Here is a 27,429-nt window from a genome sequence, read left to right on the forward strand (position 1 = left end):
CACATGATCAGGCCCCACACTCATCTCAGATCCCTCTCCCCATCGCTCAGGACCCCCCCACCACTCCACACTCCCTCCAGCCCATTCCTCTAGCCATCAACGCTCACTCTTCCTCCGGGCCTTTGCACTTGCTGCTTCCCCTGCTTGGTTGTTCTTCACCCAGATCTTTACATGGCGGCCTCCTTAGCGTTTCAGAGCTCAGCTCAAGTGCCACCTCCTCAGAGTGAGCTTCTCCACCTGTCCTGTCTCTTGTTGTCCGCTTCTCCGTCCCCGCTACTCTCTGTCACTTTATCCTGTTTTATTTTCTTGGCCACATCACCACTATTTGAATTTGGTTATCAGATTGCTTGGTTATTGTCTGTCTCGCCGTAACAGAATGGAAGTTTCTTGAAGGTCAGGACTGCCTTGTCCATCACCATGTCCCTGATGCCTGGCACAGTGCCACATAAGAGGGACTCAATCCACATTTGTCAGATGAACGATTGATTGCCCCTCCATCAGCAACTGGGAGAGACTCAAGCAGCTGAGTCCTATAAGCCAAAACTGAGCCAACAGCCCTGGGTTTAATGTCTGTCTGTCTGTCTCTTTCTGTCTCTCATAGGTGTGTGTGAGTATGTGTTGAGGGGCGGTGGTGTCTAGCATCCCCACCACCAACATCTTCCGATCCACAGCCATGACTTCAGAAAACCTCCAACTCTCCTACATTCCCCACACTCTCTCCTTCTGATCTTCACAGTGTGCTAGAGAGATGCAGGGAAAGGAGAGGAAGAATTGTGCGAGAGAATGAGCAGCTGGGCAACAAGAATTAGAGGAATTGAATCAGAGATAGAAAAAGAGAGGCAAGAGGGACCCAAGAGAGAGAGTTGACAAAGCAGGACAAGAGAGTGAATGACATGAGGAAAAAGTAATACAGACATACTCACACACATAATTACAAGAGAAAGAGACAGACAGACATTACACCCAGGGACTAGGCAGAGAGATACTTTGTCAAATGAGGGACAGGTCATGTGCCCACCACTGGCTGGCCTGGTGGGGAACTGGTCAAGGCCAGAAAGTCTCAGAGTGGGTGAGGAGCGTGTGCACACTTGCCCGTGACCCCACACTCCAGGCCCCAAGAGGGTCTGCATGGACCTCCCTGCTCTGGCTCCAGGTGGGCAGCCAGCTCTCCACCAGCCCTGGCAGCTTCGAAGGCCTTGTCTCCAGGGCCAGACTCCAGACTGACGGTCAGCACTGCATCGGCCTCCTGCAGGGGCCCACTGTTGCCCAGGGCCGGGTAGGAGCGGATGCGGTAGGGCAAGGCGAACAGCATTGTGTCGTAGGGCAGGAAGACCAGCCTCCCATCTACCAGGCCCTGGGCCTGTGCCCGGCTCAGCAGATTGGTCTGCTCGGAGGCCCCTAGGAGCGCCGAGTGCATGCACAGCACCAAGACTGCAGGAAAGGCGGCGGCTCACCCTCACATCCCTTCCCTGAAACCCAGAACTCTGTGGCCCTGGGGAGCCACTCAGTACTCTCAGGTCCATCCCTCCCCATCCATTGCCCCTCCTCAGCCGTCCCCTCCCCCTCAGTCTGGGGAAATTTCCCTTTTATCTGCTCCCCCTGTAACAATAACAGCCAAGGCCACCAAATCTGGGTTTGCCCTGGTGGGAAAAAAAAACCCTCAGCTGAGGATATATTTGTATTAATATGTCCCTTCCAGTCTTCCCACCCAATAATCCTGACCACCTTTCCACCTTCTCTCGGCCCCACTGGCTCTGACAATTGCTAATATTTATTGACAGCTTGCAATGTGTTGTCCTAAAGTGCTCTGACAAACATTTAGTCATTCAATTTACAACAGTATGAAGAAGTATGCTTATTATTATCTCTACTTTCAGATGAGGAAACCAAGGCACAGAGAGGTGAAGGAGTTGCCCCAGGATATATAACTACCAGGGTAGTAGAGCCAGGATTGGAATCCGGGTAGGCTCGCTCCCAGCTTGTAATCTTTTTTTTTTTTTTTTTAAGATTTAAAAAAATTTAGATAATTCAAATACCATAAAATTCACCTTTTAAAAAGTATATAACTCAGTAGTATTAGACACAAATTTATGAAACCATCACCAGTATTTAATTCTGGAACATTTTCATCATACCAAAAGGAAACCCTGTACCCATTAGCAATCACTCCCTATTTATTCCTCCCTCACCCAACCACTAATCTGCTTTCTGTCTCTATGGATCTGCCTGTTCTGGACATTTCATAGGAATGGATTTGTGCAATATATATCCTTTTGAGTCTGGCTTCTTTCAAATAACATAATGTTTTCCAGGTTCATCCGTGTAGCAGCCTATATCAGTATTTCATTCATTTTTATGGCTGCACCATATTCCACTGAATAAACATTTTGTTTATCCATTTGTCATTGGCTTGTAATCCCAACTGTGGCCCTGGGTGTCATCCTGAAGATCTAAGCAGACATGAATACATTCCCCTTTGCCTTTGTAAAAGAAACAGGCCCGTGATAGTAAGGCAGGCGATTTCATCCCCAGGCACCCAGGACAGAAGGGAACCCTGCCCGAGGCAAGGGGCCCACACATCTGCCCAAGGTGAAGGTTCTCTGCACCTTGGGTCCCTGACCAGGGCTTCAACCATAGCCAAAAAAGGGCCACCACTTGCTTTGGCTAGGCCCAGGTTCCTACTGCAATCCCTTTTTCCAGAAATTTCAGAATGTGGAGCCTCTCAGGAGGGCCAAGGTTCTCCTTCCTGGGGCCTGAGGATCCCTGGTTATGTGGAAATCAGAGCCGGGAGCCCAGACTCTGCTGAACCCCTGGGTGGCCATGCTGTGTGGGCCATGGGAAGGAACCCACACCCCAGAATACTGGGGAGGGCTCTCATAGGAGGATGCACCAGGACTGGGTGGAAAGAGAACCAGGGCTTCCTTGGTCTCATCTCCCCTGCTCTGCCCCTGTTCAGCTTCTCCCAAAACACTTCTTTCTCTTACATGGAGTCAGAGACACTGTTCTGCATTAGGACACAAGGGGGAGCTTATCCACACAACTGGGCATGTTAACGAGTAAAAGCCCACGTTGATTATAAGCCCAGCTTACTATGTCGAGGGCACTGTTCCAAGCCCTTTATCTGCAGGAGTTCATCACATCTTCATGATGAAGTAGGGCCTTTCACTAAACCTCATGTCATTGACGAGGAAACTATAGCACAGAGAGGTTTAGTGACTTGCCCGAGGTCACACAGCTGGTAGGAAATGGGGCCAGGAGTGGGATCCTGGCGTTCTGATTCCGGAGAATATGCCCCTACCAGTCTGCTTTCTGGCTTTTGAAAGCCAGAACCATGGCTTGAACTCAATCCCCTGCAACAGGGGTGGAGCAGGAGTCTGATGTGGTTTCCTCCACCCACTGCCACAGTGCTCCGGCCACTCAGAAGTGAATTGTTCATCCTCCTAGTCCTGCTGACATGCTATCTCCATTCCTTTGCTCTAGCTGACCCTCTGCCTAGAATGCCCTCCCCTCATCTCCACCTGCCATCAACTTCTCATTTTCAGGTCCTGCCCCTGTGAAGCCCTGCCTACCCTCATGCAGGTCAGCTCCTCCAGCCTCTGAATCCACACCCATCTCCCAACAGACTCAAGCTCCTCACTGCTGGGGCCAGGCCAGTTGCTCTCTGCATCTCCAGAGCCCAGCTAGGGTCAGGCACAGAGCAGGGCTCAGTGACATGGTGGAATGAAGCATGTACAAAGCACTCGATCACATACACCTGGTTCTAATGACCTTATGAGGTGGGTCTCATTAGCCCCATTTCACCTACTGGAAAAGTGAGCTCAGGGAAGTGAGGTGCCTGTTCTGAGGGGCAGCAGGCACACCTGGGCCAGGCCTAGTCCTCCACTCAGCTCTAACTCACTATGGGCACAGGAGCTCAGAGGCGGCCCACCCCGCCCCTCCACTGGTGCTGATCTCAGTGCGCTCAAACATAGAACTTGATAATTGGTCTCAGCGGCTCTCAAATCGTTGCCAATGACAACAGTAAGAAATATATTCTACCATGGTGTGCTTGCAAAGCTGAGAGTGTAAGCCAAGTACACATACACAACTGAATTCACAGAACGACTCTTTCGCCAGCTACCTGTCCTGAATGCTCGCATTCATTACTTGTACTCTATCCTACTCAATTCTATTCTTCTCTCTATTCCAGGCTCTTCTTTTTTTCTTTTTTTTTTTTTTTTCTTTTTTTTTTTTTTTTGGCAATGCTAGTCTTGATTCACTAAATCGGTTTTGTGACTGAAATGGGCCACATTTTGAAAAAGCTCCAGTCCAGATGAGCACTAAGGTCCCTTCTATCTTTCAGGTGCCACCTCTAGCCTGCGCCCCACCCTATCATGGCACTCCCTGGCTACCTCCTTAAAGACAGGTCACATGCCACCTCTTCCAGGAAGCCTCCTCAGATCCCCCAGAGCCGGGCCCCACTCCTCTTCTCCCTGGGGTGACCTTGACCTCATGGTCATAACCACCTTCTTATACACCTGTCTCTCTATCACCTGGTTGTCTCTTGGAGATCAGCCACTCTGTCTGCCTGTCCTATTCACCAATTCAACGCAAGATCCAGCACAACAGGGACTTGATAAATGCAGGAAGCCTTCCGTCAATCAACAAATCCATGAAGGTTCTAACTCTAATTCCAAAAAACTGTAACAGCTCTAACACCCTTCCTGGGGCTTAGGTCCTGCTACACTCTCATTTCCTTCACTGTATCAGGCAAGAACCTAGAAAGCCCTTGTCTCCCACTCCACAACTGACACATTCATTGAAGCTCAAAATCTGACTGTATCACTTGCCAGCTGTATGACTGGGGCATGCTACTTGTCTTCTCTGAGCTGCAAAGTGCAGACCTTAGCAGGGCTAGCTCAAAGGGCAAGTGCTGGGGCTGTTGTCAAATGCTGAGCCCAGTGTCTGATATGCAGAAAACTCCCCATCAGTGGCCATATGAAGTCTGGCCTGCCCACAGCGGGAAGCCACCCATGTACACTTACTTTTCAGGCCATCCACACTGCAGAGCTGCTTCAGGACCTCCATGGCCCCCTGCTCTCCGGGTTCCAGAGAAATCACCAACCCCACAGGCAGTCCATGTGTCCTGAGAGTCATGGCCACCTGTTGGGCTGTAGCCAGTCAGATGTCCTGGTAGGAGGACACGATGGCCACGTGATCCCAGCCAAAGTGTCTCATGATGGACAGCAGCACATGGGCAGCCAAAGGCAAGGTGGGCACCAGCTCACCTCCTCACTCTGGAGCCCCACATGCCCAGGAGAAGAGGGTCTTGCCCCAGCCTTGGGCCAGTAGGGCTGCTGCTGGGCAGTAACTAGGATTGACAGGGCCCACAAAAGCAGCTACAGTGTTCTTGTGGGCCAGGAATGTGGCCAGGGCACTAGGGGTGTCACAACCCGTGGGAAGGACCATGGAAGCCAGCCGTGAGCCCAGCGCCATTGAGGAGTCCTTGTTGACTCGGTCCACAGCCAGCTGGGCAGCCACACTGGGGAGGGCCTGGGCAAAGATGTGGTCACAGTCCAAGGGACCCAGCACCCCCAGGGTGAAGGTCCCTGCCCCCCAGGCCAGATCAGGGAGGGAACCAGCCCACAGGAGGGCACCCCAAAGCAGCACAGAGGGAAGTGGTAGGAAAGGGACTGTCCTTGGATGGCTGAGACTGGACCTCCATGGGCCCTGGAAGGGTGGGCAGGTCTTCCCATGCAGAGGGGTCCAGGACCAACCTTCAGGGTACAAGGCCCTCTGCTATCCTGGAGAAGGGAGATAATGACAAGATTTGCTTTCTAGCATTTTCTGCCAATGCTTCCTGCATGATTTGGAAGCAGACATCATCCCCCAACCACTTCCCACTCCCAAGAACCTCAGCTTCCTCATCGGTAAAATGAGGGATTTGGATCCATGATGTCCAAAGACCCCCAGCTTTGGGGGCCTAACCTCCTCCTCAGGACTGGCTCAGAGCCCCATGATGTCCACGCCCAGTCCTGGGCTAGAGCTCAGTAGCCTGGTGTGCCTCCAGAGTCAGAGCTGGCCGGACCTGGCTCACTACTTCCCCTCTGTGTGGCCCTAGGCCAATCTTGGAAGCTTCTGAGCTTCATTTTTCTCTTCTATAAAATGTGGATAATGAAGCCTACTACATGGAGTTATTGTGGTGATTAAATGACATAATGTGAAGCACTTAGCACTGTCCCTGATACTTACGTGTTTCATAAATCCTTCCTGTTTCAACCTATTATTATTTCTTCCTTCACTCATCCTCCAGAGTGGGCCAAACTCTCCTGGACCAAGTTCTCCCTCTGAGCCTCCCCTGCCTCTTACCCTCGAACCCAGCACCATCCACAGCACTTAGCTCTGCCGGACTCTGTGGGCCCCGCAGCACAAGCGGGGCCTGGGTATGGGTAGCTGCCCCATTGTGTGTTTGGGACTCAAGGGTTTACAATGCGTGTGCACAGTCCTGTCTCCCACCCCCTCACAGCCCTGTTCAAACAAAGGTCCTCCTATTCCCCATTGTACAGGTGAGGAAACTACAGGAAACTGAGTGGAGTTGGCTGAGAGACAGAATTTGGACAAATCCATTCAGCTCATGTCCCACCCCACACAGCGCCTCCTTGACCAGGACACTTGGACTGGGGCATGCCCCACTCCAATCTGCTGTTCCAGGACCCTCGTGCCCAGCCTGTAACTCCTGCCTGGCCTCTGCCTGCATCCTTGCCTTTGTTCATTCCTCACCCACAGGACTCACTCATCTTCCTGTCACACCATTTGTGCAGCCAGCAGCCTTCCCCTGTGGGCGCTCCAGGATGGCATAAGATCCAGCCTCACCTTGAAGAAACTGCCAGGCTGGTAGGGAGGCAAGTCCCAGCCAAGAGAAGAGCTGACCACAAGTGCAAGCAGTAGTGGAGCCAGTGGGGATGCTCTGAGGGCCTGGTGAGGAGGCCTCATGGAGGGCTTCTCAGAGCCTGATCCAGCAACACTCGGAAGTGTAGATCAGGAGAATAAGAGGATGCCCTCCCAATGTCAACAGTGATGGTCTGTACAGAGTAGCTCCTAGAAATTATGTTCAGGGCAGAGGAATAAGAAGTCTCTTGGAATCACACAGAGGAGTAAATCCTGATTTTATCACTTACTAGCCCCTGACTTTGGGCAAGACACTTAACTTCTCTGAGCCTCCGTTTCCTCATCTGTAAATGAGATGACAATAGCTACCTGGTAGAGTTTTGGTGAAGACTAAGACGTGTAGAGTATCTACAATGGGGAAACTCATTGTGGTAAGTGAGTAGGCACTTATTGAATGGAATAGTTGCCATTACCATATCACCATCAGCACCACCTTTGGATCTTTGAGAAGAGGCAGATGTACTGCAGTATAAAGAGAGCTGGGTGGGGAGGTAGTGGCCTGAGTTTCAGCCCCAGTCCTGCCCCATTCAAGGCCTCGGCCTCCCCATCTGTAGAAGTCAGCCCTGAGCCCTTCTGGCCTGTGATGCTACGTTTCTCTCAGCTCAGAGCCTGGTGACTTGGGGAGGGCTGCTCTTCTACCAGTCTCTGAGGGACCCTCTGTTCATTCCCTCCTCTTCTGCTGTTATGCTCTAAGTGGTCTCCTGGCATCCTTCCCCATGAGATGAACCACTCGGAGCAGCTGGGCTTGTTCTGGACTCACAAAGAGCTAATCATTTCCAGTTAGGAATGTAGGCGTATGCAGCTGATACTGCTGATAGCCGCCTCCCCACTCAGTCTGTACTTTCCAAAGCACCTGGGACCACCACTTTTCCTGGTCCTCCTAGACGCCCCAAGGAGAGACCTCTTATCCTCTTTTTCAGAGGAGGAAACTGACTCTGGGCAGGGCAGCAACTTGTCCAATTTCTCACCAAAAGTTAGGGATAAGTTGGGACCAGAGCTTGGCTTCCTGCTGCCCAGCCAAAGACAAAAATTACCTTTTTTTTGAACACCTAGACCATCAGAGCTGAAGGATCCTGGAGATCTAAGGATCTGAACCAACTCCTCTGTGTACCTATGGGGAAACAGGTACAGAAAGGGGCATGGGCTTCCCTCCACCCCACAAAGCAGCAGCGGGTTTCCTGGGCACTGTGTTCCTGCTGGCCATGCTCAGTGTCACAGGAATTCTGCCACTAATGGCCTGCAGGAAGTCACAGAATGTGCAGGCCCTTAGCGAGGCCAGTCTCTGGCCAGGGCAGGAGCTGGCGTTAGCCCCATCTCCACCTCTGACTTGTGAGACAGAGTCCCCACCCTTCCCTGTGCCATCTCTACCGGGAGGGCTTTGTTTAGATGTTTAGGTCTCCAAAGTCCTTCGTATCCAATATTCTACTTGTCAAGAAAAATCAGGAAACAGGTGATTTTTGTCTCTGAAACTGACCATGTCCCCTCTCCCAACCCTTCCCCTAGGAGTGTGTGAGCTGTCAGCACTCCCACCTCTGGCCCAGTGGGTTCCTGTGCCACCCTCGTAGGAGAGGACCATTTGTCATTTTAGACTCCAGGAAATGGACAATGAGGATTAGCCACGGATAGCTTGGCTCATAAAGACAAGTTCCTGAAGTTAGTCAACTCCACACTACCATAATCCAAAATTGAGGATGACTTTAGCTGCATTAACAGACAAAAAACCAAAGTAAGTAAGGTGTTAGGAACCCAGGGAAGGAGGATAGGGGATTCCTGTCAGAGCCAGTGCCCCCTTCAATCCCTGTAGCCATGGGTCACTCTCCTGACCCCTGCAGCTTGATCCTTCTTTCCTTCTTTAAGGGCAAGCTCCCCCAAAGACCCATCTGCCATGCTGTGCTGTTGGGGCTGACTCTGTCTCTTTGCAGATCCTAAGATTCCTGCACAAGGGTCCTCAGATGGCAAAATCTCCAAGCAGGCTCTGTCCTGGGGAGCCCCCATTCCCACAACAGCCTGGACAGTCACACAGTCACCACTTCTGCTGCCAGTCAGCTTCCTGAGTCTCCTGCCAGGGGAGTGCCTCATATATGGCTCATTCCCTCCTGTCCCGGTCAGGGACCTGAAAAAGTCACTTGGAAAATTCAATCTGTTCAGACCCTAGGGCTCTAGGGAGCCAAGCACAGAAAGGGAGGAGGGAATAAATGGGAGAGGAACCAAGGGAGGAAGGAAGGGAAGAAGGAAAGGAGGGAGGAGGCCTTCAGCACTTTGGACAGCTCCACACCTGGCTGGGGCTCACAGCAAGAAAAAACAGTAGGTGAGCACTAAGGAAACCAGCATTATTGAACTTCCACTACGTGCCGAGCTCTGTGCTGGGCACTGCTTACACAACACACTGAGACAGGTGTTATTATTATTCCCACTTTATAAATAAGGAAAGTGCAGCCCAGAGAGGTTAGGTAATTGACCAAGGGCAGAGAGCTTACTAAGTGGCAGGGCTGACCGTAGGTCCAGGCTTCTGTTCATCTCACCACATTAATTCTTTGTGAATTATAATAGTTTTTTTCTATCTTCTCTTTTGATGTGGACCCTTATGTGGATATAGACACCACAGTCCAGTGGACTTTCAGCCCTTCCTCTTGCATCTGCTCTCTCCTACCAAGCTGAAATTACATTCCCCGTCTCATTTAACCCTTACAACAACCTTGTGAGGTGGGTGTTGTAGTTTGCTTTATTCACATCACTTTATTCAGTAAACAATATTTACTGAGCGCCTACTATCTTCAGATACCATTCTAGACTCTTGAGAGACATAAGAAAAACAAAGATTTTTTTCCCCTCACAGAGCTAACTTTCTAGCAAGGGTGAGGATGGTGTGTGAGTCAACAAACAATGAGCATGATAAATAATTAGATTCATTTTTTTATGTTAGAAAGAGTTATGCAGGCCAAACTGGGGGGAGGGGCCCAAGTGGGCGCATGGAGGACCCAAGGTCGAGGGCCAACCCACCAACCCCAAAAGGAAACCTGACAAGAGAGCGGGAAATGGCCGCAGGCGCTGAGGCCCAGGCCTGGGGAGGCTGCGCCGGCCTCCTCTCCCTGTTAGTCCTTCCCTTTCCACATGGAGGCAAAGCCTGCAGAGCTGGAGCAGCATTGTCTGAAGCCACAGGGAAAATGGTGAAAATTCACCGTTACCATTGCCAGAAAGAGCGATTTATGGCTTTGTTCTTTTCTTAAGCTCCCAATTTGGCTTCATACTATATCTCAGTGTGGGTTTTTATTCCTGAATCTTGGCTAAACTCCTTAGGTTTAACCTATTGGCCTCCAAAATATTGCGCAGTTGCATTGCCTGTGTACCTCCTCATTACTATAGTAATCGCTTATTTCCTCTTATTTGGAATAAACATGATGAGTGCCTCTCCACTCAACTCCATTCATACAATCACCGATAACTATGCTAAAAATCAACAGCAGAAGAAATGCCAAGAAAAGGCCATCCCAGCATTAAGAGATATTCCTATTAGTGTAGTAAACCAAATGTTCTTTCTTGCAGCCAAAGAACTTTAAACCAAAATCTGAATTGTATGTAGACTAACACCAAACATTTATGATAAGTTTTTTACTTATTTTGACCATCTTTCTTATTAATACCCAATATTGAAATGTAAAAATAAGTAAGTTGAATTTCCCTTAGATTGTTCCATTAATATTATAAATGTTCTGAAGTAATAGTTATTAATAGAAAGAATAAATAAATAGTAAATAAAAAAGAGATATGCAGTATAAAAAGGAAAATGTAAAGAAGGGAAACAATGTTGTATTATAATTCAAGTATAAGTGTTTCCATATTGCTACACAGTGTGTCCAGTTAAGATATCCCAAATGGCAGCTTCACGTGGCATCACCTTCTGATTAAGTTTGTGATAATCTGTTATTCTCCAAAACCCATCTGTCTTTTGCATCAGTCAAAATGCAAGTTAAATGCCAGTGTGATAGGAATTAATGTCCCTACATCTCCGAATTCTTTAATGTTGGCACTAATTTCTGCAATTCCTTGAGGGCTATGGTATTACTTTTGGTTTTCGCTCAGTGTAAGGGAAAGCTGGGTGGGGAGCAGTTTCAGGACCCTTTCTCCCTCCATACAACCCTCAATCCGCAGGCCAGGGAACCAATGTGGAGATACCACTAGTTGCTGAGTAAGTCTACTCCCATCATTTATTTTGGAACTGGGGATGTAGCCACAGGATGGACTGTGGTCTCACTGACCTTCCATGAGAAGGTCTCAGGCCAACACAGCATATAGTACCTGATCATCCTCATCTTTGAAGAACTCTCAGGGCATTTGGGTTCTATCGGTGATAGTTAGAACCAGTATCTAGTAACCTCCTGAATGATCTGGGTATTTTCCTATCCCCAGAGAACAGTAGCCCTGATCAGTGGCCACAGGACCCCTTGGAGGAAGATTCATGACATATACCTTCCTCAAGGGGACCCATAATGCCACTCAATCAAGGGCTCTGAGCCCACGAACTGCTGAATTTGGGACCTGGATAAGAGGCAACCCATCCACACAATGATGACTCATGAGTTTCTACCTGACAGACCTAGAATTTTTCTTTCTATACGTGTCTAGCAGCAACTTGGAAGGTTTCCATGTATTTTTCCTCTAGGGACCCTGTGATTAATTAGCATTCTCCACAGATCCCTAAAACACTCCAATAACCAATAGTGTCTCCATATCTGTGACTTACTATGGTGATTGTGCCCACCTTGTTTCTGATGGTGAAGTGCTGCTATCTATCTGGCCTCGCATTCTCCACACTGAGATCAGGGAAATTTCATACAACTCCCACCATGGCCATCCGTGGCCTGCAGAGGACAGCCACCACAGAGTTCTTCAAGGATGGTGAGCACCCCCTCCTACCCCGTGAATGCATTCCTTAACACTTGAGTGAAGGGAGTGTCCTCTGGCTTCTTGGGGCGGGGATGAGCAGTTTGCATATAATAGATCCACTCCAATGTTTCCACTTTCCTGAGCCTTCAGACTTTCCTACACGGTATTCCAAGGAAGTTCTGGCATTTCAACCTCATTCAGTGAGGTCATCACTGCATCCAAGCTTCAATTAGTCAATTTAGCAGACAATTAAAACCACTCCTGGGTGATCAAGTCAAACTATTAAATCCCAAAACCTAGACAGAGGCACCCATGTCAGTGAATTTGGCCCAGTCAAGTCTTATAATTCTTCCCCTTGTTCTAACACCCATGAATCCACTCCCACAGGGTCCTGCTGACCAAGTCTTTTAAGTATTTCACTGTCCAGGCTATCTTCTCAAGGTGTAGGCTTTGCACGTCTCCTCCAGGCTATGTAGGACCGTGCACTGGTCATTGGCTTGGTGGCAATGAGGGTGATGAGAAGCACTGAGGAGCATACGTATTAGCTTGGAGAATGACTGCTCCCAGGGCCACCACTGAAAGGCTTTTGTGCAGAGGAGGAGGGGTGCTTAGGTAGACAGGCTGCCTCTGCTGGCAAAGGAGGTGTAGGGGGATTTGCAGACCAAAATTCTCAGCCCCATCCATGTCTCCCTAAATGATTCCACCTCATGTCTTGAGGTCCCAGTCCTTTCCTATTAGTGCCCCTCCTTAAATATAAGAGATCTGGGGTGCGGGTGCTACAACACTGCAACCTTTACCATCAGACCCTGGGTTTGGTCCTTGCTTATACCTTCCCATATCCACAGGGCCTGAGGGACTCCAAGCTCTCATGGACACCTTCTGTTGTTCACACATGTTCTCAATTTTATGGTCATTATTTTTAATTTATTTCCTATATGTATGTGCTCTCTTGGGCTGTAGGAAGAAGCCAGGTGCCTCCACTGTCTCTGTAACCAGTACTGATGCCACAGGATGAAGCGCCACACTCACTTGATCTGCCGAGGCCTGGCCTTCAGCCTGCACTGCATCCTGTGGTATTACTCATGGTCATTTCAGTAACTGTGATACTACCAGGTGCCATGAAGTTCTTGCATCCTGGTTCCCCAGTAGGAAATTATCCCCATGGAGCTCAAATACAGAACCAACCCAATTCCGGAATCCTGTTTGGAAGATCTCTTTCTTAAGGCCACTCCTGGTACTAGATGGAGTCCCAGGAGGAAACTGAGGACAGACTCAAATTATGGTAATTCTAGGAAGGCTTGTTTACAAAAGCATATTATAAAGGTGGGAGCAGGAGTATCTAAAAAATAGTGCAGTAACTCGAGACTAGTGGTAGCAGAACTATGGCCTCCCCAGGCCCAAAAGGATGAGAGGAGAGAGTTTTCTGGGGCCCAGAAGACAGCTGGCTGCCTCAAAAGGTGAAAGGACACATCTAGACTATGGTGCCCCCCGCAGGGAAGAATCCAGGGAGGTAGAACCCAATCCCGTGTCTTCTACCCGACGGGCTGCTGCTATGGCTTCTCATTAGCCAAACCTGACCAGAACCAGGGGCAAGAGAGCCAGTGATGTTGTCCATAGATGTCAGCCTCTGGGGGCCCAGAAGGGGTGGGAAAGGTGGAGCGTGGATCTGGGTGAGCGAACGGAAGACATTGGCACAGCCACTTTACCCTGGGAGAGTCGGGGGGGGGGGGCAGGAAGTCCATCTCAGCCCTGCAGGAAAGGAAGTTTCCCGGGAGTGGCTCTCAGGAGGGCACCAAAGGAGAAGGAAGTGACACAAGCAAATGTGCAGAGACCAGGCTGAGGAGTGCCAGGTACATCCAGATGTTGGCTGTGTGCCTGGAGGAAGGTCGGGGTCAACACGCACAGCTGACAGGCAGGCCTGGGCCCAAATCTTGATTCATCTGAAAGACACCCTATTTCTGAAGTCTTTCCATCTCCCTGGCTTGTCACCTCTGGCATTGGGCACCCAGAGATCTCAGGAGACTCTATCCACAGTGGTCCACCCAGGGCTGATACCCTCGGCCAAGGCCCCACACAGTCTACCCTGCCAACCACCCGATATCCACAGCCTTTCAGGTGCTGCTCTCACTAGGGCTTATCTGACAAACTAATCCTTTATCCAATTTGTCCAGCCCTGCAGTTAGACATGATTACCATGTCTTCTCATTTCTTTCTCTGCATCGCTGAGGCCTGTGCGAGGCAGAAGTGCAGAGCAGGAACCCCAGTGAATGAGGGTGATGCCGCCAGATGTCTGTGAAACTGGGTTGGACAGATGAGTGGGTGGGTGAATGGACGGATGAAAGATGAATGGATGGATGGATGGATGAGTGGATGGATGGATAGATGAAAAAGTAAATGTCCTAATGAAAAAGACATTAATTTACCAGTGTGGACTCAGGCTGGTCTTTTAGTTTTTATCCAGGAGAGGGCACCAAGGCTCCAATACTTGGCGTAGACTAGAGCTTCCTGGCAGTAAAAAGCCTCTTGCAGGAAGGCATTGTAGCCAGCCCTGATCCTCGCCCGTAGCTTGTTAGCAGCTCTAGTGGGTGAAAGAACGAGACCAGAAGACCAGGTCAGAGTCTGTGGGGTGCAGGGCAAGGCGAAAAGAGCACAGGCTTAGAGACAGACCTGGTACCTTCCTCCAGTAATAGGGGGCCTCAGGAGAGCACTTCGCACACCAGATCCCAGTTCTCTTTTGTAAAATGGGGAAATAAGTGTACCTTTTAGGTTTGTCGTGAGGATGAAATGAGATCCACACTGGAGAGTGCTCAGTATGCTGGAGGTCCTCAACACTTAAAAGTGCAATATTCATGGCTCAGAGAGGTTGTATGACTTACCTGAAGTCACTCAGCAAGTACAAACTGGGAAGTAAAGATGGTCTCCAAGGACCGTAATGAGATTTCTATGCAAATACAGAAAGTTCTGTTAGGATCAAAGTGGTTCTGGGGAATAGAGACAGTTCTAGGTAAATGTGGAAGTTTTGGGGGCAGAAGCTGCTCTGAGGCTGGGGAAGATTCTTAGAGACAAGCGTTGAGTAAAGTGAATTCATCCTGCCACCCGGGGTGGATACCAAATACCCACTTAACAGGCTGCCCAGGGTTCTCCAGGGGCACCTCCCTGATGTGGGAAATGAACATTTTCATGTGGGACTCAGACTTGCACCCCCTCGGGCGGCTAGGTGTAAATTTGCCATCTGTTTCAGAAGGCTGAGTTCTTCCTTTGGCATTTATTTTATGTGTTGCTGTCACTCCTGATCCCTGCCAGGGATTTATCGCAGGGACCAAGCCTGCTTGAATTGCCTTGGAATGAGCTTGTCGACTGGTGGTGACCTGCAGAAAAGCCAAGACCTTAAAAAAAAAATGAACAGAAAATCAGTGTTGTGTTTCCCTGGAGCAAATGGAGGGTCCTGCCCAGAACATAAAGCAGCAAGTGGGCTTTGGATCATAAACTAGTGACCAGGCTGAGGAATCTGGCCCATGCTGCAGTGCTTCTGTTTCAGAAAGTGGCTTGCACAGGGCAAGGCCTCCTTGAGACTGGGAGAGCACCCAAAGGGGAAGTGGAAATGTTTTGTTTGCTCTTTTCCTTCTCATAAGGCAGCGTCTAGAATCTGCTGAGGTGCTGCAGGCCCATGTAGACTTGAGCAGGACCATACCCACCCTGGTCTAAATCTATTTCTGCAGCCCCCAAAGCTGCTCTGTCAGGGTGACCGACAGTCTCTGGTGCCTGAGGGTCTGCCTCTCCCACCAGCAGCACGTGGCCCAGCTCCCTGTCCTGCTTGGACAGGAACTTTGCATTCATTCTTGATAAAGCTCCTCCCATTCCTGAGTCCAGCTTGTTGGGATTCACCCCTTCATCCAACTGTGACTTCAACATTTTCTGAGCCCCTACTCTACGCCCAGCTCTGTCCTTGGTACCGGGGAGACTGGTCTGCTAAGCCAGAGCCCCTGCTGTAACCTAGTAGGGGAGGCAGAAGATTCAACCTAGTGGAGGGTAGAGGCACAAGGGAGGTGGGAACAAGTCTCTTTGGAAAGGATCCTGTGGCCCCGTGAATCTCGGCCCTTCCCCTCCTCATGTGTGTGCAGGCTGACCCCAATCTCCAGCAAAATGATTGAGCAGGACAGAAGTAACAGAGGGCAGTCAGGCAGGGACCAGTCAACTGACAAAGAGCCAGCAGCAAATAGCAAGGAGTGGATGGGAGAATCCAACAAACCATGAGCAGCAACATAATGAGAAAGTGAGCCACACTTGTCAGACGGGCCCTGCCAGCACCCCGGAGAGTATGAGGCTGAGAGTTTGCAGCCTGAAGTGCTGTCAGATTCTTCTCCATGGTCCCAGTACCCCAGATAGGGCCAGCCTGGCACAGTGTCTACAGAGTGATCTGAGTTCCAGGGCCAGGCTGAGTGCACAGGGCCAAGACCAGGGCGTGGAGGCCTGGGGAGCCCAGTCTGACTCCATGCTGAGGGGCCCTGGCAGTGAGTTAGGGGAGGAGGCAGCTCCTCCCTGTGCGGGCAGACCCCCAGCGGTACCTCCAAAGAGGCGGCCTGCCACTTCGCTCTCTGATATCTGAGGCCCCCTTTGAGGCCGTTTTACTTCCTTTAAGACTGTATACCCATGTTGCCTGCCCCCAGCCTCACTCCCTCGCCCCCAACATGCAGATCCTGAGCCTTTGGTCAGAAATCTGACTCTAACGTGGCACCTGCTGGGATATCGGATCTGACAGCCTATATTGCTCTCATGCCTGTTCCAGGACTAGAACAGCTGTCAGTGGTCTGCTTCAGTAGGATCTCTCAGCTGCTCCTCCCACTGTCAGATTTTCATCGCTGGGTTGTCGCAGTGGGTAGAGGACACAGTAGGCAGGTCAGACTCATGCTGGGCTGAAAATTCTGCCTCTGATTGGCCTGTGATCTTGGGAGTCTAAGTCTCCTCCACCTGGGAAGTGGAGGGCAATGGTGCCTGCCTTCCAAGGTCACTGTGAGGCTTGTGTGGGGTGACAGGTGCGCCTGGCACAGGTAGGGAGGTGCCCGGCAAATGTCTGTTAGATATGGATTCTGGAAAGCATGGGGCCGACTGCAAGGTGCAGAACCTGTGGGTCTGATAAGACAGAGCCAGATCGTAACCCACGGTGGTCAGCATTCTCTCTCCGCACTGAGCCTTCATCTGTGTCTTACGTGGAGAACATTCCAAAGGCTGAAAGTTTGCAATTAAGGCTACAGTAGACTCCAAAGAGAGGAATACTCTTTTTGGCAAACCTGAATGCCAGCAGCTGTTCCTGATGAGAGATGACTGCCGGCGCTTGTGCCCGAGCTGTGTGTGTGTGAGTGTGTGTGCATACCACGTGCAGTCATGTGATGGAACTGCTTGTGCAGCTGATGGCCACTGTCCGGGTTTGGGCTATGGCAGGATAGGACACCCCATCTAAATGCTGTCTCTGACTTTTGGAGCCTTCTCTGAGACAGAGGCAGCCAGCTGGGCCCATCATACTTGCTGGAGCCAGCCTCACAGCTGCTGCTTCCATTACAGGGAGGAGCCTGGCTCTGGGAGGTGCTGCGTGGCACTGGCTCTGAGCTCCCAGCCCAGGCCAGGGCATGAATGGGAAAGGAGCCTCTGGGCAGGGATAGAGAGGGGGTGTGGACCCAGAAACACGAGTCCAAGAATAAGCTGAGAAAGCAGTGTTGGGCAGGGAGTTACGGAGCAGTGATCAAGTAGTAATAGGGTAAGAAAAAGAAACAATTCAGAACAGAGTTGTCATAGATGGAGAAGAGGTAGAAAGCCAGAGAGAAGGGCAGAGAGGGACAGAGACTACAGAGTCAGAAGCAATAGAAACAGAGAGGGAGAGAGGGAGAAAGAGATTCAAGAAAGAAAAATTAAGACAGGGAGTAGATGTTCAGAGAGGGTCTTAAAGTCATAGCAAGAGGAAGGAGGGAAACTTCAACAGACTCAGAGGCAGATGGAAATAGAATAAGTAGACAAGGAGCAAAAGGAGAGGTGGCAAATAAAAGGCCGTGTGCCAGAGCCGGGAGGAGGAGAGGGCAGAGCCACATTCAACCCTGTCCCTATTTTCCAGATGAGAAAACTGAGGTCCAGCAAATCGGGGGCAGAGTCAGGCTTAGATTACAGATGACACATCTAGTGAATGGAGAAAGAAACCTGGAGAAAAGATGTGAGCCCAACAGAAAGCCCCAGAGGGGAGAAGAGCAGGAAAAGAAGGGATGGGGAGGGCGTGGGTCTGGCCCACAGGCAGGGCTGCTGTGGCAGGGAGACCCTAGGCACCCTGACCACTGAACACCTGGCCTCCCCCTAAGCCAGGGGGCTTACAGTGGCCCACAGACCCCAGGTCCTCCTGTCTGATCCAGGTCCCAGCTTCAGGCAGAAAAACTTGGGGTGTGATGTGGGCTGAACAAATACTAACATGGTGATTTCCATTTCACACATTCTTATCTAGCCCAGTAATCCAGCTTCTCAGATCTCTTCTGATTAAAACCAGTAAATCAGAAGAAAGCACCATGGAGGTGGGCACATCACCAGGCCTAAGAAATGTCAGCTAACAACCAAGAAGGAGATGGAATAATCATGAACAACAGATACTGGAAGTCACCACGTTTCTCAGTCTGGGATCCGGCAGAACAGGGGCATCAGAGTCGTACCGTAAGTGTGCTGAACGATGATTCATCATTCTCAAGAAGGCGTAGCCACCCTTAGTGAACGCCGCTTACAAAAGTGCAGGAGTGTAACATGCGTTTTAGAAAAAGGGCCTCAAATCAGGAGTCCAGCAATGTATTCTGAGGGTATAAGAATTCTATGAGCATTTTTAGTGTGTTTTCCTTATTGGACATTATTTTTAAAATTCTCTTCCCAGTTATGAAAACAAATGGTTTCCTTTTCAGTGGCAATTCAGAATTAAAGGAGATTTTCATAGAATAAGATTTGAATTTCCTGATCAGTGTTACTCAAGAAAGACTGAGTACTGAGTTGGTCAGTTCAACAAATGTTGACTTTACTTCCCCTTTTCCAGGTCCTGGGCACACATGGGGCTGGCCTGGCACGGTGTATCAGGGCACAGAAATCGTTAGGAAGGTATCCACATGAAGGAGGGGATAGTGCCTATGATGGGAGATTGGTTACATATGATCAAATAAGTAAATATATTCAGTGTAATGGGAGCCAGTTTTCTTACAGTTAGAGGGAGTCACAAATATGGAAAGAGAAAAACAGAATTAGCTGTGTGGTCTTGGAGTGGAATTAGAGATAGTGGGATGAACTCATGGTTTCCCAGATAGATACACTTTCTAGCTCTCTCCACTGAGAGGACCTGGGAGCAGCAATATCCCAACAGTAGTGAGTACCCTTAACACTTAGATCTTGGCTTCTAAAAGGAGCCAAGGCTCTTGTAGAAAAGGCTTATTCCAAGTCTGGGGCAAGGAAAGAACAGTATAAGCCTGGAACAGCTTGTTGTTCTGGAAAGTAAGGAAGTGCTCAAAGAATGATGCAGATACATCAAAAATATACAGAGGTCACTGTCAAATCTGGAATACTCTGTGCATCAAAATACGTAATGAGAATAACAGATTATAACCCACCAAATAAAATAAGAAACCAGAAGTCCAAACTGTCAGGGACGGAGGGGAGGAAAGAGGAGGGATGGGAGAATTTGATGAGGAGTTGGATATTGATATAGTTTCAAAATATTTTCCCACAAAATATGTATTCATTACAAATAGAATAGGAATCATTTTCTGCAGTAATTTTCCTGTGGAGAAGTTTGGCAAGCACCACCAGAGTGCTCAAAGTGAATATCACCAGTAACGGAACAAATCGAAATCAGGAGCCACCTGATAGGACACGCAGAGAAGAACACAGCGTCACTTCCGTGATATCCCTGCCCCAGATTCAAAACCCGAATCCAATCATGAGGGAGCATCAGACAAACTGCAGTTGAAGGGCGTGTTACAGAATAACTGGCCTGGAACCTCCAAAAGTATCAGGATCACGAGTCAAGGAAGGGCTGAGGACATGAGTTCAAGTCTGAAGGAGACTCAGAGGCACAGCCTAGCACGAGATTTTGAACTGGAACCTTTGGTTATAAAAGATATTTCTGGAACAACTGGAGAAACATGATTCGAGCCAGAAGGAGTTATTATTATTATTATAGTAATGTATACATGTTCATTTCTTGATTTTGATGGTGCTACTGTGGTTATGCAGGAAAACATCCTTGTTTGTAGGAAACACTAAAATATTCATTCAAGACAAAATAATTGCACGTATTTGCAATTTTTCTGTAAATGTGAAATTGTTTAAAATTTTTTTTAATTATCCCACAGTGAAAATTCTCAAGTAAAGAGTTTCTCATACAAATAATGCCAAACCTTCAAGGAATGAAAAACCCTGAATCCATACAACTCTTCTGTACCAAAATCAAAGTCTGTGCAGTAAAGGAAAATTGTAAACTTATAGAACATATGAGTGTGTAAAAATCCCAAATTGTAATATACAACCTAGGACTAGGGCACCAGACACCAAGAGGCTTGCTTGAGAGGCAACTGGCCGGCCCCCTGCCTCTGCCTGGCGGGTCCTCCACCCCCTGTGCTGCAGGAGCGCAATCTTGGATCCAGAGGGCAGCCCCTTGAGAGGTGGCAGAGCCTGAGACATTCAGGACTTCCTGGAGCATAGTTGCCAAACTACCCCTGAATTGCCCCCTCCAGATTGGTATATGAGAAAGACGTGAACTCCTCTTGGGTTTAAGATGCCATTATTTGAGGGGAAAAAAAAGATGCTATTACTTGGGGATTTCTGCCATTCACAGCCGAATCTTAACTAATATTGAACAATAGCAGAATAAATGAGAAAAGCTGTATTTTTATCTAGTAGATGAAAAAATAATAATTTAATAAAATTCAATGTTCATTCATAATTTAACAAAAAACTCTTAGCAAACTTGAAAGAAACAAAAACCTTCTAAACCTCATAAAGAATACCTACACAAACCCCACCCCTGCCGCCCAGCAGACATCATATTCAATAGAGAGTTGTTTTTTAAAAAATCCTTTTTAAAATTAGGAATAAGACAAGGATTCCTGTTGTCACAGCTTCTACTGACTTTGGTTCTGGAGCCCTTCGTCAAGGCAATAAAATAAAGAGAAGACATGAGAAGTATAAAGATATGAAAGGAAAAAACAAAACTCTCATTGTTTACAGATGATATTATTGTCTATGTAGAATCTACAAACAATCCTCAAACAATTAAAATGACAGAGGTTAGCAAGATGGGTAATATAAGATAAATACATTAAAAGCAGCTGCATTTTTATATACTGGCAACATAAAATTCAAAAATGTAATATTTTTTAAAAGATGCATTTACAATAGAAACAAAAATTTATGTATCTTGAAATAAATTTAACAAATGGCATGCAAGCTCTTTGGTGAAGAAATATTTTAAATTCTATTGAAAAACATTAGAGACTTTTAAAAAGTGGGGGTTATTTAAGATTCATGGATTAAAAAATCATCAGTTATCTCCACATTGACTTGTGGATTCCGTATCATTCTAATCAAATTTCAACAGATCTTTTGAAGAATTTTGCAAGTCAATTTTAATGTGTTTTTTCTAGTAGACAAGCAAAAAATCCAAGATCCTCCCAAAAAAGAAAAATCAGATGAGGGGCCTCCCCAACCAGCTCTTGAGACTTATATCATAAGAAATTAAGAAAGTGTGGGTGTTGACACAGGGGGTAAACAGTTAGAGCCATGAAACAGAATAGAGACCCCAGAAATAGGTCCTTGCATACATAGAAAAATGATCTATGGCAGCTGTGTTAGACGAAGAAAGAATTATTCACTGAATGATGCTGACACTTCTGGTTATCCTCCTGCAAAAAATGAAGTGTGATCTGCACCTCACACCATACACAAAAATCAGTTCCAGATGGATTAAGAATCTAAATGCAAGAGCCAACTCTTCTGTTAATTTCTGGAGAACGTATAGGAACATTCTTTATGAACTTAAGATAGAGAAGGACTTTTTAAACAAGATATTAAGAAATGCAAACATAAAGGGAAAAGTGCAATAAATTTGACTGCTATAGAGTTTAGAACTTCTGTTCATCAAAAGATACCATAAAGAAATTGAAAATATGAGTTGCAAAGTGGGTGTGGCAAATTTTATTTTCCAAAGATGGCTGCAATAATATCTCCCATCTCACATGCTCTTTTAGAACCTTGCCACTCCCCATCAAGAAGCAGTCTACACCCTCTCCCCTTGGACCTGGCAGGTGCTTGTAACTGTTTTGACCAACAGGGTACAACCAAAGTGATGATATGTGACTTCCGGGTCTAGATCATAAAAATACCATACACATTAACTTCCATGCCCTGCTTCTGGCCTTCTCCGCCGCTCCCTCCTTGCTCTTTGCAGGTGCCACAGAGCTGCGTCTTGTTCAGACCTTCGACCTTTGCTTTGCCACATCTGATACGCTAATATTTGCTTGGGCTTGGTTTCTCCAGCTGTCTAAGCCAAACCCTCCCCCAGGACCATCAGGCCCGGAGACCTGCCTTGGCCTTACCTGGGGCATATACTTTCACAGTCTCCAATCTGACAGGTGGAGAGAGGCACAGAAAACAGAAGTCAACTGCATATCCAACCTCCACTTGTGCTGAGGAGTGGGGGAGAGAGGGAAGGTCTGGAACAAGTGCATGTGAATACATTCAGAGTGGGGAGCCGTTTCCCCACCACTGCCTGGTGCTGTCTCCCAGAGTCATGCCCAGTAAGGGTGGGAAAAGGTTGGGACTTAGAGAGTTCAAGTCCTTACTCTGCCCCTGATGTGCTGTGTGACTCTGGACATGTCACTTTGCCTCTCTGGGCCTCAGCTCCCTTAAGACCAAGGTTCCTGTGTTTATCATTTTCAAACATATAATCGCAGGGGACCTGACATATGGAGCAGGTACTCCATAAATGGAATTGGAGGAAAGCCCTGTTGCCCCACCCCCCACATTTTTCTACCCAGAAAACTTCTACTCGTTCATCAAGACCCATCTCATATGTCACCCCTGCAGGAAGTCTTCTGTGATTCATCAAGCTACCTGGGGGTCTCCATGCTTCCCTCCATCACAGTACCGAACTCTGTCTGCCATCTCAGCTACCCGTGACTGGGAGCACTTGGAGAGCAGAAATCATGTTGGAACCACCTTCGTGTCCCAGGACCCAACCCAGGGCCTGGCACAAAGCAGGCACTAGGAAATAGCTGCTGAACTAATTATTTAATTAGCACATAATGAATCTTGTTCCTTTAAGAGGAGCCAGAGGGTTCTGCTTGGGCTGCCGGAATTCAGCACATTACCAACCAGACTGGGATCCGAGCCTTCGAGCTTCTTTAGGATTCCAGTGAGTGAGGCCAGTCACGGGGCGGTGGGGGAAAGTCACGGGCTTCCAGACAGCTGTTTTCTCAGCTGATCTCATGATACACATGACTCTGTCATGTATTCATTTATTTTCTAATATTGGCAATATTCTAATAGAGGCATACTTTTTTCTGGTAAGATCTACAGACATATATGCGGATATTAATGATCATCAATGCTGATTTAAATGACTTCATACTTTTATGCCTTAGTCAATCTGGCACAGGGTAAACTCTCAATTGTCTACATGTGGATTGTCCATGGCAAGTGTGGAGTCCCAGGTGGCTTTTCCTGGGTCTCCTGGGCCACCTCCCCAGCTCATCTGATGCTAAGGACTCAACCTTTCCAATTTAGCCTAATCCAAAAAAAAAAATCTGATGTCCTGAGGCTTGCTCACACACTTCTGGCCTGTTCCAGTCCAGTCCGGCCCGGTCCAGCTCAGCTTGAACTGAACAGAGACACAAGGCAGCCATGAATCAAGCTGCAGGCCCTCAACGAGCCCCATTGTGAAAGCCAATCTGCCCTGTCAACCCCCGGCCTACATCCTCCTCTTCTTCATACAGTTTGGCCTGGGACACTGTTTCAGAAAGACCCTTGTGGCTGCGGAGTGGAGATGGGCAGGAGGACAGACCAAGGCAGGAGGCTCTGTGGGCCCATCTGCTCAGACTTCCTCCGTCATCTCTGCTCTGCTATCCGGAATCTCAGTAGGCTGCAAGGAAGTCAAGTGTCCTGGCCTCCCAGGCTCTGCTGAGAGGCAGGACACAAAGCAGGGCAGGGTCCAACTCTCTCCGTCTGCTCTCCATTAGAATATTCCTTGTCTAGTCTGGAATCTGAGTTGCTTGACTCTTCATCAATTCTTCCAAATATTTATACTCAAACCTCAAAAGTCAAATGTTTGCTTCCTTTATTATCTGTTTTCCAATGGGGCGTGAAGGTTCGATCCTGCAGCCTGGGCAAGGGAAAGGGCATGGGGTTAAAGGAATCGAGGAGGGAAAAATAAACACTTACTAGCTCAAGTATATATGCATAAAATTTCTACTAAAATATATATTTACATATTTTATGTATTATATATTTTACGTATAAATGTATATATTTTATATATATCCAAAAGAAATACTACAAAAAATGATTAAAAGTCACGTATATATTCTCCATGGTGCTTTAAATGTCCATTCCCCAAAATATCTAACATTAAGATGTATTATTTTTGTAGTTGAGGAAAAATTGTTATTTTAAAGAAATTATTTAAAGGGCATAACATTTTTTAAAATCTTAAAGTAGGCGTGGAAAGAACCAAGTGCAGGAATGGAGCTGCAAGTACCTAAAGATGGATGCGTTCGCTCTGGGCGGGGCACAAGCTTTGCTTTTGGCTTCCCCGCAGCCAGTGAGTGTGAGCTGTGCGACCCGGGTGCTCGAGAGTTTGAAACAGACCAACTGCTCAGAAGGACTGCTATTCTTAGGCCTGAAAGCAGACAGACATTTCTGCCAAGGATCTGTTAGATACATATTCTTCATCTGCTTTTGAGCAGAGAGGAAACTGAAACTGAGTGGTAAAATGGCCCAGTGATGCAGCTACAAAGAGGCGGAGCTGGAATTTGAACCCAAAGAATAGCCCTGCAGAGAGATCCCTCTAAAACATGAGGCCTGGGTGAAGGTGGTCAAAAGGTACTAACCTCCAGTTATAGGATAAACACGTGCTGGGGGTGTAAAGTACCACATGGTGACTACAGTTAATAACACTGTGTTGCATATTTGAAAGATGCTAAGAGAATAGATCTTAAAAGTTCTCATCACAAAAAAAGAATCTTTTCTGTAATTACGTGTGGTGATGAATGCTAACTAAACTTACTGTGATAATCATTTTGCATATATGTACATATGTCAAATCATTATGTTGTACACTTAAAATTAATACTATGATCTATGTCAATTACATCTCAATAAAATAAATCAAATCAAATCAAATCAAATTATGTAACTCTAGGCTCAAAACCTCCAAGGGCTCCTTAATTCATTTAGGGCAAAAATCAAAGTCCTTACAACGGCCCATTAAGGTCTGGCAAACTGGCCCAGGAATTGCCCTGCCCTCGTGCTTCTGTCCCCTTTCTCCACCCCAACTGGCCAGGTAGGCTCCACCTTACAGCCTTTGCCCTGGTTGTTCCCCGGCCAGGAACAGCCCACCCCCCACAGATTTATTTATGTGGCTACCTACCTCACCCCTTTAATCCTTGACTCAAATGTCCGCTTCCAAGGAGCCCTAAACCAACCATTCTATTTAAAATTGTAACCCACTCCCCTCCCCTCCCCCCACAAGCCCCCTTGCACTACTCTGTTTTTATCCATAGTGCTTATCACCTCCTAACACCCACTACGTTTGCTCCCTCTACTAGAAGGCAAGTTTCATAAGGACAGGATTTGTGACTTTTATTCACAGATGTTACCTAAGTGCCGTCGACAGAACCTGCCACACAGTGGATGCTCACCACGTATTTGTTGAGTGGTTGAATGATGCTCAGAGGATGCACCCCACACTGCCTGGCACACAGTGAGTTCTCAGAGAGTGTGGCTCTGTTTATCCTGTGACAGTCAGGCTGAGGGCCACTTCCTATGCACCTGTTATGTTGGGCCAGATCTTGTGTTAGCACTGGTGATGGTAAAGCCCTGTCATCAAGGGCTTCGCGTTCTGATGGGGAACACATGCTAATAACAAAAGTGGGGAACATATGCCAATAACACATGCCAATGCCAAGAAAAATGTTTTATTGGAAAAAGAAAGGAAATGTTAAGATAAGGGAGAATTCATGTGTCAAAGTCACACTTGACACTTTTATACAAATTTTCTCACTAAATGCTCATAAGACCCACAGCTAGGTATGAACAGCCCCATTTTATACATGAATAAACTGAGGCTCTGTGGGTCAGGTGGCCTGCCTGAAGTCAGATTAATGAGGGAGTCATTCTGACTCAGGGAGATCTGGGGGGAGTCAAAGCAGAGCTGGCAGCTGAAAGATGAGCAGGATAGTAACGGAAAGAGAAGGCTGGACTGCACATCCCAGGGGGCAAGGACAGCGGGAGCCAAGACACAGATGTGGTGGCTTGAGGGTGTGTTCAAGGGCAGGCAGAGTCAGGTAAAGGCTGATCTGTCTGGCTTACCACTCTGGCCCATGCTCAGGTAGGTCTGGAGCCCAATCTGGGGGTAGAATGTGCCAGACTCACTGCATAAATGGGGTGAAGGCTGTAGTCATAGAAATAGCCTCACCCTTGGCCCCAGCCCACCTTGGCAGGACCAGCCCCCCAGCTCCTGGTCTCCCTGGGCCTGCCCCACGCTGCAGCTTCCCTAGGTTTGGAACTCTGGCTCCACAGCACCCCCTGGCCACTTGATCAAGAGCCTATAAAATCAACTTTCAGACCCTTTCACTGAATCTGCTGTGAGCCTAAGGATAACTGAAAAGCAGGCTGGCCCTTTGCCCCTGCTCCTTAGCAGTTTGGGCTTAAACGGGGCAACTGGCCTCATGTAAGGATAAGGATTGATCCTTTTATACTGAATATTTTTTCTTATAATTCTTATGGTATGATTATTATCATTTATGAAAAGGCTTAGATTTATGGAGCACTAACTATGCACTTTTACAGTCTTTAATTTCATCCTCATAACAACCTTGCCAGGTAAGATACCTCTCAGTAAAACGGAGAGGTATCTCCGTTTTACTGAGGCCCCATGATTTATGCAAAGCTGCTATTGAGCAGCGACTGAGACTCAATCATCCATACCCTCATCCCTTCATTTATTTACTCTTCAATTCTTTTTGAGTATTGCTCCACCCCACCCCCACCCCATGCCAGTCTGAGAAGGTATATAGATGGCATTTGACACAGATCCCCTGACTCCAAGCTCTTTCCTTTCTCAGGCATTCAGAGTCCATTTCAAGTAACACGTACTGTGCACCTTCAGTGTGGGGTGTTTTATCCATGTCTTAACATTTGCTTCGCATAACAGTGCACCAGGAGGGAATCTGTTGTCCCATTTTACAAGAAAGAAAACAGAGGTTCAGAAAGGGGAAGTGATTTGCCTCAGACGACCCCACCAGGGAGGGGCAGAGCCCAGGATTCAACAGGGAGGAATCTTACATGTTCAATTCCCACCTCAGATTTCACATTCCAGCCTCACATTTGCTCCTG

The 27,429-nt window shown here is 47.9% G+C and overlaps 1 protein-coding gene and 1 pseudogene across 1 annotated transcript in view; one reads left to right on the forward strand and one right to left on the reverse strand.

The window, feature by feature from the left end:
• The window catches only part of LOC102509037 (guanylate cyclase 2D-like), a 40,208-nt gene extending 31,705 nt beyond the window's left edge, over positions 1-8,503 (reverse strand). Inside the window, 3 exon segments of the mRNA XM_006173318.2 lie at positions 1,143-1,431; positions 5,025-5,756; positions 8,458-8,503. Coding sequence (XP_006173380.2) covers positions 1,143-1,431; positions 5,025-5,756; positions 8,458-8,503 — 1,067 coding nt within the window.
• A 1,393-nt stretch (positions 8,504-9,896) lies between these two features.
• On the forward strand, positions 9,897-10,514 carry LOC102509284 (annotated as a pseudogene).
• Positions 10,515-27,429: the final 16,915 nt, after the last annotated feature.

The sequence above is a fragment of the Camelus ferus genome, chromosome 10, assembly GCF_009834535.1.
Source record: "Camelus ferus isolate YT-003-E chromosome 10, BCGSAC_Cfer_1.0, whole genome shotgun sequence".
In the NCBI taxonomy this organism is placed as follows: domain Eukaryota; kingdom Metazoa; phylum Chordata; class Mammalia; order Artiodactyla; family Camelidae; genus Camelus; species Camelus ferus.